General features: G+C 33.4%; 2 protein-coding genes across 2 annotated transcripts; one reads left to right on the forward strand and one right to left on the reverse strand.

Moving 5' to 3' along the window:
- The first annotated feature begins 5922 nt into the window (after nt 1-5922).
- LOC102614445 (ATP-dependent Clp protease ATP-binding subunit CLPT2, chloroplastic) lies at nt 5923-8507 on the forward strand. Its single transcript, XM_006477248.4, has 5 exons — nt 5923-6230; nt 6343-6381; nt 6484-6593; nt 7620-7799; nt 8138-8507. The coding sequence occupies exons 1-5, from the start codon at nt 5998-6000 to the stop codon at nt 8293-8295; spliced, it is 720 nt and encodes a 239-aa protein (XP_006477311.2). The 5' UTR covers nt 5923-5997; the 3' UTR covers nt 8296-8507.
- A 266-nt stretch (nt 8508-8773) lies between these two features.
- On the reverse strand, nt 8774-10595 carry LOC102614160 (protein DETOXIFICATION 56). The gene has a single exon (XM_006477247.4). It carries the CDS (start codon nt 10565-10567, stop codon nt 8879-8881), a length of 1689 nt encoding a protein of 562 aa, XP_006477310.2. The 5' UTR covers nt 10568-10595; the 3' UTR covers nt 8774-8878.
- Nucleotides 10596-13012: the final 2417 nt, after the last annotated feature.

A 13012-nucleotide genomic window follows, 5' to 3' on the forward strand; every position in this document is an offset into this window, starting at 1 on the left:
ACATGATTTTATAATTCATTCAAAAATTAATTTTTTTAAACCGTACAATTTAACAATATACCTGCATTAAAAAAATATAGGTGTCCGCAATTAAAAATGATTAACCATTACCTACTAGATCATTATTATATGAAAGATCACATACACAGATGCATGATCCGCTTCTATACACAATAAAGCTAAACACGTTTTGTTGACGCGTGGTTCATCTCATCTCTCCGTCAACTCAATCTAACAATCAAACGGATCAGGTGCTCGTATTTAGACAAATATGGTCTCGTTCAAAGTGGGCGCCACCTTGGCTGGCGGACATTTCCTACGTCTCTGTATTGAGGTGCGTGCGGTACAACTAATGAGAAAGGACTAAGTAAACCCCACAAACTTAATTCTCGTGAGAATTTTTAGCAGAGAGGACGTTTGCATGTGCTGAGATAAATTGACACAATCATTATCGTCAAGTGTTGTCTTGAATGTTAATTTGATCTTTGGTTTAGGGAGATTAAGTTAATTGTACTTAATTGATTAGTTCTTGTAGCGGAGACCCGGGGCTGCTAACTGCTAAAGCAAACAGGTTCAGATTTCAGAAGATTCGATTTGTCTTCACCTTTTGGATGAATACTGGCTGTCTATGTTAGTGTCGGTGTGGCGTAATTGACGGCTGGTTACCGTGCCGACGTGGCGTAACTGACGGCTGGATACCATGCGTAGAACATTATTTTCTAGATGATTTAAAATCATGTGTCAACCAGAATCTTCAGACGCGGGCATTAAAATTTCATCACTGCTGTGAATAGGCAATTTTATCATTGCTGTTACGACATGTCGTCGCAACAGCAATACAGTTTAGCAATACAAGTGTCGTCGGCATTTTCAACTTGAACCAATTAATTAACTAAGCAGTAATACTATCCATCTATGTAATCCATTAACAGTAATTTTCAGCCAACTATCTAAATACTAAATTTTGGTTAAGCGCGAGCTGCTATTGCAACTTTAATTTTTATCGCACAACTATCTAATTTATTGAATATTGAGTAATGGTGCTGTTACTATCTCCAATCATAATTTTTTTTTTAATTTTAAAAGTGTACTTATCCTATTGTTTGTGATTAATGTGTGCACTAGTTAGTTAATGAGTTAATTATTTGCCTTAGTTTAGGATTGTGACTCTTATTCTTTAATTTCAAGTTTTATCTGTAAGTTAGTATTTAAACTAACATCAATGTCAATCACTCAGTTAAATGATAAGTAGCTAGAGCCATTCTCTCACAATTTGAGTGAAGGTAATTTTTGTTCTTTCGAAATGTGAGTGGAATTAACGTTTCTCAAATATTTAAGAGAGTAAAATTTTAGATGACTCGTGTAATTTAAAAAAAAAAAAATTAGTGTCAATGTCAATAATAGTAGGTTGGAATATTAGTTGGCAACTAGATAGTTGTATTAGGAGATATTTAGACCAGATAACGATTTGAATTTTCTTGAATTAACTGATTTATTACTAGTTATTTTTATTATGTTTGATTTTTTGCTGCAGATAATTTGTGTCTGTAACATTTGTCGTCAGAGCTTGGCAACAATAAGGAGCAAATCGTACTGAAGAAACAACCCCTGGCACACATGCCAAAAAAAATTTAATGCATCCTTTTGGAATGAAAAAAGTCAAGGAGTATGCTCAGACATGCATGATTTCGAAACAAATCCAGTTAAGGCAAAAGCCTTGAAGCAGGCATTATGGTTCGATGCAGACAAGACTGTAAGAACACAATCGCCGAGGATATTGACATGGTCAATATCGGAGGAGCGTGTTGAAGAGAGGAGACTTTATTAAGCCCACCCATGAGGACAAGGTTATTTTTAGGGGCTGGCGTTACGTTAAACGAACTTAACGTACGCCACACACAGCAATAGTCATAGATTTCGCTATAAAAATTATTACTGTGTATCAGTATATGGGACGTACGTTACGTTAAACGTAATGCAGCAGGACTTATTTTTAGGAGAAAAGAATGTTACGATATCTAATCTTATATTTTTATTTATTTTAAATTATATTTATTTTATTAGTTGTGATTAATGTGTACTTAGACTCAATAGAGTAGTAGTTAGTCAATTACCAATTATTTGCACTAGTTTAGGATTGTGGCTCTTATTATTTAGCTTCACGTTTTATTTCTAAGCTAATATTTAAACTAGCATCAATATTAATAATGATAGGCTGGAATATTAGTTGGCAACTGATTAGTTGTATTTGAAAGTATTTGGTCTCTTGAAATACCAAAAACATATTTATTGAAGTTTGAATTTCCTTCAATTAACTTATCTATCACTTATTCTTTTTATTTTGTTTGATTTTCTATTGTAGAAAACGTATGTTTGTAACAAGTCCATTACTATTTTCCCATCCATACTTCCTAAGCTCTACTAGAAAATCTTAGTAGAATGACCATAATGACTAATTTCGACATACCAAATGCATGAATAAAGATATTTATATCCTTCTTCATGTCATGTAGAGAGAACAAAAATAGTTTAGAGTATGATTTAAATTTTAGTAATAACTTTGTGAAGTCTAACAATATATATCTTATAAATCAACAATATCGACAAAAAGTCATTTTTTAGTCATTCAACATATTAGAAATTTTGTGTGTGTGTGTGTTTTTTTTAATTCACTAGTGTATAGAAATATGTTTTTTTTAATATTTTAATGACATATTTACCTCGTTAAAATAATAATGTCTTCATAAAAAAAATTATTCCATTATAAATTATTAAAAATAAAAATATATATATATATTAACTTTTTTGGAATTTACAAACCGAAGTGCACAAATTCTATTCATACAATCTCACTTGTTGATGTTTATTATTGCCGTTTGTCTTACTTTATTAAAATTCGTTTTAACCCTTTAAATAGTTAAGACACGGTAATAAAGAAGTGAATCAAAAAGTCACAAATAGGCTTCATCCTTGATGGCACGGTTATGACTAGCTAGGCATTGATGATATTTAACCCATCAAATCATTTCACTAGCATCCATTTTTTAATATATCTTATTACTTTTTAGAATTAGCTGGTTTGAAGAAAAATGAGGGAGAAGAAAAGAGTGGAGAAAAGTAGTAAAATTAGATTTTATTATTTGGTTTGATATTTAATTTGATAGGGAAAGAATTACAATTTTTTTCTTTAGACAATTTATCATTTACCTTAAATATTAAACTATTTATATTAGTAATGAAATATAATCATATATATAAAATAAAATAGCGGACCGGTGGTAGTCAGCGGAGGTCTGATGAAAGTTAATTTGTATTTTTATATTTTCATATTAAATAAATAGATTTATTTATTTATTTTGTTAAGTTTCTTAAATCATTTATTAAATTTAATTAATATAGAATATTAAATCAATAAAAAAAATTATAAATAATAATTATTAATGACATTAAACAAGTTAAAAAGTTAAAGGGTAATTTTGAAAACTTTAATTGCCAACATAAGAGGAATTTAAATTCTTCACCACTTGGTTTGAGATTCAAATTCTACATTATGATGGATATTAAATTCTAATGGAAATTAAATCCCTATATATTTTGTCAAACCAAACAATGAAAATAAAAATAGAATTTAAATTAACTTTCTCTTCTCCATTCTCTCCTCCCAGCCAAACACCACCTAAGAACTTATTTGTTAAACATCAAAAATCAAATTTTATTAACTTTAGTTTTTTTAAATTTATTTATTGTAGTTTGTGTTAAATTTTTCAAAATTTTATATTTGAACAAAAAAGTGAACTTTTGTAATTTTATCTGAATGAGAAAATGTTTAAATGGAAAGTAAATATTATATCTCAAAGTTATCTCTATTTAACAAACTTATTTCCTAAATTATAAAACCTCTTTTTCTTTTTTAATTTAGAAGGACATAAATATCCAATAATTATGTTAAAGATTTTTTTATCTATAAAAACGAATAAGATATCCCTTTTATTCAGATATTAGAAAATTAAAATAAACATATTATTAAGAAACTTGTATTAAGATCCATTTAAACTTTAGAAAAATTAAAAGTCATTTAGACTTTTGAAAAAAGTTTAAACTTACTCATATTTCAGACAAACAAAGTAAACACTATTTAGCAAAACAAAATATTATTATTTTTTATTTTATTATATATTTCCCTGCTCTTCTCTCTTTTCTCTCTTTTCTCGTTGACAATCACCCTCATCACTTTATCAACAAGAAGTTCATCACTACCACCATCTATCTTCTTCATTATCAATTAATCCCAAAGGTGGCCAATAGGGCAAGCGGCACGTGGCATGTGGCATGACATGACACGAGCACATTTTGACAAGGCATGCGGCACAACACGGCACGCACGTGGGCCAAGCCGGGCTCAAATTGTTAGGCATTTAGGCCTTAAAATCATGGCACATGAAAAATCATGTAATAAGCATGCTTCACTGGTGGGTTAGCACGCAACCCGTTGCCTAAAATAAATGAAAGTAATTTTTTTAATAAAAAGTAAAAATAAAATGTTATGATTTTACAATTATTTTAAATTTTAATATATTTTATTAAATTAATTTGAAGTCTTAGTTTAAAAAAATATAATTGTTTTATGTTTATCATTTATTAAATGAATAAATAAATATCATAATTTTAATAGATAAAATTATAAATATCACGATTTTATAAATGATATATCAAAATTTTACAATAATTAATATTTCATTTATGAAATCGTAAATTAGTTAATGGAGATATGCTTCATTTGTGATTTGTGAATAAAATATTTTTTATAGTTATACACAAAAAATAAAATTATGAACGGAATACTTTTTTATTTTTTATGATGAATTAAAAGTTGCATTTTTTTTCAATGGAGTTCGAGTCCAATTATAATATTAATAGTTCAAATAAAATTAGGTGAAATTTGCTTCATTGCAGTTCAAATAATATTGTTGTGTTATAATTGAATTGGTAATTGTGAAATTAAATATTTAAATATATAGTTGTGAAATTGTGATAAATTGATAATAAAATGTTAATTGTTCTCTTAATAGTTAATAAAAATTATTATTATTATTGTTGTTGTTGTTGTTGTTGTTAGATGGGCTAATAGACTTGAAAAAACAAGCTAGACACGTGAGGTTAAAAATGTACATGATCTTGAAAAAATTTTGATGGGCATTTTTGGGCATGGCCCGAGCACGGCACGCATGAGCTCGTGCCGTGGGCCGTACGGGGTTTAAAAAAATTGAACAAGGCCCGTGGGCTCGAGCGGGCCATGGTTTGACGGCGGCATGGCCCGTTGGCCACCATTAATTAATCCATCATCTCCACAAACATATCTAAGGTTTCAAAGTTGGTTTTGTTAAAATTCATGAACAAGTGGTGGATTTTACTGTTATTGATGATATTGATTTTCATTTTGCGTGATGATTTAAATTTCATTTAATTTCAATTTGGGATTTGATTCAAATTGTGAATCAATTTTAAAAAAATAAGAGAGACGAGAAGCTAATTTTTTGAGGGCATGAGAGGAAGGTTTTTAATTATTTTTTGTTTTTAATAAAGATATTTATGAAATAAATCCTATTTATTGAAAAATGGGACGGATGGGATAATTTAAGAGGTCAAAAATCAAGACTGACGATCTCCTAAGGCTAACTAGTGTTATTGGGCTTGGTGGAGCATCGAACTAAGGGCCCATATATATGCATATACACACCCACATACATATATGGGTACTCTTTGCCGGATTAGCCATTCAAGTTTGAGGTTGCTTTTTGCAATTTCGGGCCGCAGTGCAAGGCGGTATTTGTCCTTTGGGCTTCGATTACATAGTTAATCACGTAAACGACGTCGCTTGGCGTGGTGATGTATGTCTCCGTTTCCTATCCAAACACTCCCTTCCACGTACCTCGCCTCGAACAAACTTCTTCTTCTGGTTGACAGTAGACTAGTAGCAGCAGCTATAGAAAATCGAAAATGGCGGCTCACTTTCTCTCTAATCTGCCATCAACGACCCAAATCTCTAAATCCGGTTTCGCGACAAAACACAATCAATCTCATACAACTCGCCAAGCACAGTTTCTTAAAAGCTCATGGCTAATAGGTACCAAAATCAACAGCAGCAGCGCCAATTTCCCTCTTCGCTCATCGTATATTGTGTCAAAGCGCCGCCAAATCGCCGCCAAAGTCTTGTCTAGTCTCCCCACCTCGTATTTACCTGCTCTCTTCGCTTCTCATTCTTCTGTTCTTCCTTGCTTTAATTATTGTATGATTTGATTGCGCTAAATTGTGATTTCTCGTTTTCTTTAATTTATTTTACAGGAGACCGAACAGTGCCGTTTCGAATGAGAAAGCTCCCAAGTGAGTTCAATTAATCCTAGTCTCACTCTCCATTTTGTAATTAGTTTGTTGGCTTTGGATGTTGTGGGAAATTCCGATTGAGGGTTTAGTGTGGAACAATAGATGGTCTTGGAGGGCAATAAAGTCATTTGCTATGGGTGAGTTGGAAGCCAGGAAGCTCAAGCATTCAACCACCGGAACCGAAGCTATTCTCATGGGCATCCTGGTTGAGGGTATCTCTATCTCTTTCTCTGCCTCTTCTCAACTTTCATTTTTGTGTTTTTTAATTTAATTTAATTTTTATTTTTATTATTTTTTTCAGCAATAATTTAGTGTTCATTTGTCTGTTTGTTGCCGGTAATTCAAAATATTATTAATCTCAGCTAAATTCAAGCACTGTTACATGTAAGACCAAAATGATGAGAGGGGTTACACATATTGTGGATATACTTGCCTACTTCTATATTATGGGATAGATGATCTTGTTAATGACTGAGATAACTGGCTAATAAATGATTAGCAATTTATTTATTTATTTTTTATCAACAGATGATTAAACAAGTAAACGAACCCTCTATTTATAGTACAGGAAACCCAAAGTTCCCTGGTTAACTCGAAAAAGGAAAGAAAAATAATTAACCCTACTTTTGTCCTACATCATGAGAGCTTGTTAGTTGTGTTGTTCAAAACCTTTAATCTGTGTTGAATGATGAAAAATGATTATACATTTTGTACAATAAAACTTAATGTTTGTAGTTTTGGCTCTCATAGGAATAGAATGAAATAGCAGCAGTGGGTGAAGTAAAAGCAAGATGATTTTGTGCGCATGTGATGAAATTTTGTATCATTATTGTTTCTATGGTCATTTTAATTTGTCTGGAAGGTTTTGTAGTTGACAAGTATGAAGCCTCTTCTGCAGGTCAACTGCAAGAACTTTATCCTCATTGCTGTTAAAACCCATTGTTTAAATCTGTTATATTAATTCTTGAATGTGCACATGCTTGCGATGAACTAGGGGGACATTGTTTTTTGAGAATTATGCAAAGGGAGGAGATTCAGAACGCAGAATGTCTAATTTGATTCAATTGGGATAGTTCATACAACATTTTGCGGAGTTACTAGGTGCCTGGTCAAAGGCTTGGATTCCTTCCTGTCTCATTTTTGAAGATATCTCATCTTATATCTTTTTGGAAGCGGCATTGCGTAATAAAATCTCCAGTCTTGTACATATAACAAATGTGTTTCATTTTTGTATTCAGGAACTAGTCTGGCTGCAAAATTTTTGTGGGCAAATGGAGTGACACTCTTCAAGGTGCGCGATGAGTCTGTTAAGATAGTTGGAAAGGGTGACTTCTTCTTTTTCAGTCCAGAGCATCCTCCTTTGACTGAAGATGCTCAAAGGGTCATCGATTGGGCAGTTGACCACAAACTAAAATCCGGTTAGTTTTGATTTATCTTGCCCGTTGGCGGTTATACAAGTTGGGTTTTTTGTTTCCATATTCTGTGAAATCCTTCCTGCTCAACTTTTCTAGTCTAAATAGGTGAACAGTTAAAAAATTATTCCAGAAAACCATTTAATTCTTTGCCTTGTGGCTCTGAATAGATGACTTTGTACATGAGTGTACAAGTCTTTATTTGTTGCATCTGCAATCTGTCTGGGTGGATGGAGTTGAAATGGCTCATGTTTATTGTATTTCGCTCATTTTCTGTTGAGTACTTATGTTGCTAATTTTTAACTGTTGCACTGTAAAACGATTAATACATTTGTAAATTGCAGGAAATAGTGGGGAAGTTACAGCAAGTGATTTGCTTCTTGGTATTTGGTCTGAAACGGATTCACCAGGCCACAAGATACTGGCTGCCCTGGGCTTCAGTGATGAAAAAGCCAAAGAGCTGGAGTCTTTGAGTTCTGAACCTGGGTCTGTAGATGACTAATGCCTGCCTTCATATTCAACATACCCCTTGTTGTAATTCTTTTTATAAGAAAGAGGATCAATGATTCATCTCTGAGCCTTTGATTAATATTATCATATTATCATGCTTGCATTCAAGAAGCCTTTACAGGATGTAAAAAAAGTCTGCATTTGCCTCATTGAGCTTCTTAAGTGGAGTTATTATTATCCATCAAGAAGCAGAGTTATTATCCATTAGCGTGGGCATGTATTTTCTTATAATCATTGAAGCTTTGGTCAGTGTCCCAGATGGGAGCTGTGTCGTGTTTTAATTCTTTCAAGGCTTCTTGTGCTCATTTCACTGGGTACCACTATGCCATGTTAAAATAATGTGGCTTGCCAACAACTTGCTGCTGAGCAACTCGCCAACTCCTCTTTTATTTACTTGCATCTGATTTGATTTCGTACATCTTTGTCATCTGTGTGTGTGTGTGTGTGTATTTGCTGAAAGAAACAGAAGATAAAGCAATCCTGCGCATGCAATTTTGCTTTGTAGCAGTCTTGATTTTTATTATTTTTATTTTATTTTATTTTGAGGGAGGGTGGCAATCCGTTTATTTCGTCCTTTAAACGTTTACCTCAGTGGCTGTGCTTCTATGGCCATTTATAGAAGCGTTTACAACAGAAGCAATATTCGTAAGCTCCTTTTGTGTTGGGGATGGGACAGAGACAGACTCATCAACCACTGCAGACCTGACGTTTTCATCTTCTTTAGCGTCCTCTTGCACGTCACAGGCAAGTATTTGTGCCTTGCCAGCTTCGTCATCCCAATTAATCCTTGCAATAAACGTCAGCAACAGCGCAAGGCATGCAACCATCCCTATAAAAAATCCAATGAGTAGCCCTGCAAGACCAAGAGCTGCTTTAAATGCTAGAACCACACACACGGGCAAAGCTAGGAGGTAAAATCCACCAACATTTGCGTGCATAGCCAACCATGGCCTTGCAGTTCCCCGGACGATTCCTCCGCAAACGGTTAAAGGGAAATTCAGCGCTTCAATCACAGCCATCAGCAACAAGGCCTTCTTCACACCCCTTATGATTCCCTTATCATGGCTGAACAAAGGCCCCCAAACGCCTCTGGCTCCTACCATTGTCAAGGCTCCGACGCAACCTGAAACGAGGGCCACCCCTAGAGATACATAGGCTGATCGGTAAGCCAGTCTAGGTCGATTGGCGCCGAGCTCATTAGACACCCGTGTGGACGTACACGTTGCCAGTGATAGCATGACAGAGTAGAGCAAACAGTCGAAGTTGAGCACAATGACAATTACTCCGACAGCCTGCTTGGCATTGGCTAACCGCCCTGACAGCAAGACCAGGATCTCGTAGCACCACCATTCAAGGCAAGTCGTCAAGCAACAGGGCCCGCAAAGTTTGAGCAATCTAAGCCAGTCAGAAATGCCTTGCTCCCACCACCCTCCTTCTTTCCACTTCCCCTCCTTGCCATAACACTCCGTCACCAACAAATACAAAGCAAGTAAGATCACAACTAAAAGATCACTTATCCATATTGCCATAGCAATTCCTTCTATTCCCCTGGCTTTCACTAGCAGGATGTTGACGGGTACGTGAAACGCTAGTGATAGTGCTGAGGTAAACATTATTGGAAGCGTTATGCCTTGCGAGCTCAAGTACGATTTGAGGGGAGAAAGAAGCGAAGTGACTAGTAAACTAGGAAGGAGATAGAAAAGATATCTCTTCGAGACAGCTGAAATGTCCTCTTGCTGGCCAAAATGGATGAGAATCTTGCCAACATTAAGCCACAAGAAAGTAATAGGCACCGTTGCTAGCAGTAGCAATAAAATTGCCATGAGAAGGGTCTTGTGGAGCAGCCTAAAATTTTTAGCACCATATGCTTGACCGCAAATCGGGTCCATGGCACCACAGAGTCCATTCAAAACAGAGAAGCCCGTGACGTTGGCAAAGGTGAAAGCAAGAGCCCCACCGGCCAAGTGCAGCTCCCCGAGGCGTCCTAGAAACGCTGTTGTGATGGTTAACTTTGCAAACCAAGTTAAATTCATCACCACAAGTGGTAGAGCTAATCGTTGCTGTTCTTTTAGCTCTGAAAGCGTTGTGTGCATGATGTTCATTCCGCATCTTCGAGTGAGATTTCGAGGTGAAGGTGAATGATTATTAGAGATTTTCTCAATTGGGTTCTGTTCAAATCTTGACGTTGCTGAAGGCATTGTTGTTTTTGAGCAGTGTTGGTGAGAAGTCTTGGTGTGTTTATTACATAGGATTATTATATACATGTAAGTTGTTTTTATAAAGTAATGAAGTGCATGGGCTTCGGGAAAGTTTAAAGCTTATGGGGGAAAAAAAAAGAAAAAAGTAAAATACAGTAAAACCTTTATAATATAATATTGATGGGACTAAAAAGTAAATATATTATTTTAGCAAAGTGATTTATTCATCAATAAATGAATAATTTATTGGTAAATAAATATTTATTAATTCAAAAATAGATTTTTTTGTTTTAAAAAGTGTTTTATTGATACATGTACATGCTTATAAAATAACACAAATGGTGCTTCCTTAAGTCAATAGTATCTCCTCCAATTGTTATTTTCATCGGTGTAACTTAGTTAGAAAACTTGCAACTATACAATATCATTATTTCTTTATTCAGTTCGTGTAATCATGTACATATAAATCATTATTGTGTAAGCTTTTGATATTAAGAAATACGAACATAAAAGTATTTGCATGATTCATTCAATTATTTTGTAATTTTTGTTTTCAAATTCTTAGGATTTTTATATCTTTCTCCTCCAAGAATTTTCATTTGAAAGGAGTAAAAATATCTACATTGACTCAAAAAGTATACACTATGTGCAATACATGCTCCGCACAAAAAAAAAAAAAAGGCTGAGTTTAATTTAGGAGAAAAGAAAAAACAAATAACTTTATATGCATATTTTTCAAAAAGTTAAATTTAGATAATTGAAGTTATAAAGGAAAAAAAATAAAAACTCCTTCATATTATGAATTTTACATTTTATTCATCTATCAATTTTTGTATTTGATTAATTATTATTTTATATTTTGGTCCTAAAGATTTAAAAATTATTATTATCTTATACATTTAGCGAAACTTTTGGTGCAGTTGCCTAAGATAAGAGCAGAGGATCTTATTATTTAATTAAAATTATTAATTGTTCAATGTTTTATTTTATGTGATATGTTTTCAAAGTGGCATAAAATTAATGATCTAATAAATGCTTTACAAATGCCAATTATCAATTAGGAGTAGTGCTACACATTTCAAATTTTTTATCTCAAATAATGTGGCATTCATCAATTGGTACATTTATCAATTGGTTGGTGAGATAATACAATTAATTCACTTAAATCTTGTAAATAATTATCAACCACTCAATTAATGATACATCACTTGGGATCAAATTTGAGATAAAAAATTTGAGATGTCTATTATTACTCCTAAATTAGTCCCAGGAGTAGCCATGTAATTTGATAAATTTACGGATTATAGATGCATCAAATTTTCATACTGTGGCTTCTCCTATATTGTCGATATAACTGTCGCTATAACACATCATTTTTTTTAAGGGGGGAAACAATATAACACATCGTAGTTGGAAAAGAAAAAGAATATATATATACACTCGGAAGAGAAAGCATTCATAACACTGACATAATTTGATCTTATCGTATTTGACACCTTTCTATTGTCTTAAAACTTGCACGGAACACAATTTCAATATAGAGCAATCGCCGGTCGGGAATATTGCAATTGTCTTAAAACACTGCTCCTCATGTTTTAGAAGCACGGAAAGAGTTTATATATATATTTATATATATTGGATAGTTGAAAAATGAATAATTTTTACTAAAAACTTGATAGTTAATGAAATATCCAAACAAAAGAAAATAATTAATAACATAAGGGCGGTTTTGGATTCTGAATGCTTTCCCCTCAAATAAGTTTACACGCAATAGGGAGCTGCTAACTTACAGTTGACACCAAAATAATTTTTTCTAACCTACTAGTTATTTGACACATAAAAAGTTCATTTAAAGAACATATCAAGAGTCCAATGATGCACGAAAAATCTCAAAAGGATTCACATCATTATTGATTGCCTTTTCTTCTTTATTGCGAGCACTAGCTTAGCCTTTTCTGCTTGTTCCCCATCTATATATAAAAGCACGCAGATCTGCCAAAACCCTCCATTGATAATCGTCCATTTCATAATGTCTCAATGATTGAGTTAGTCTCTACTCTCCACTACCACCTGCATTTTTTCTCCCCCTTTAATTTGTTAAAGAAAACTTTGATATTATTTTTAATAAATTTTAACTATGTCTTATATTCATTCCTGGTTGCTTGTAAAAAGAATTTTTAGGTGAGGATGTCGTTTCTGTGTTTTAAATCTCGAAGTCCATAATATACACACTGCTGTATCCAAATTTCATAATGTTGCATTAGGGAGGAATCTACTTGAAGAGTATAGGTTAAATCTAAATGTCTTAATGTCTTAGCGAATCCAATTCGAATATAATATGTTTTTTTTATTGTCCAGATGGTAATTTAGATTTCACGTGCATGCTGATGATGCTACCTCTAGTCCTCTACCTTGAGTGCGCATCCAAAAAAAGTGATGCGCATTAAGTTAGTTACTTGTATGAAACGAATTAAGTTCGTTGGAGAAAGATAGATATATACAAGCGATGGA

The sequence above is a fragment of the Citrus sinensis genome, chromosome 3 (genome assembly GCF_022201045.2).
Source record: "Citrus sinensis cultivar Valencia sweet orange chromosome 3, DVS_A1.0, whole genome shotgun sequence".
NCBI classification, from domain to species: Eukaryota; Viridiplantae; Streptophyta; class Magnoliopsida; order Sapindales; family Rutaceae; genus Citrus; species Citrus sinensis.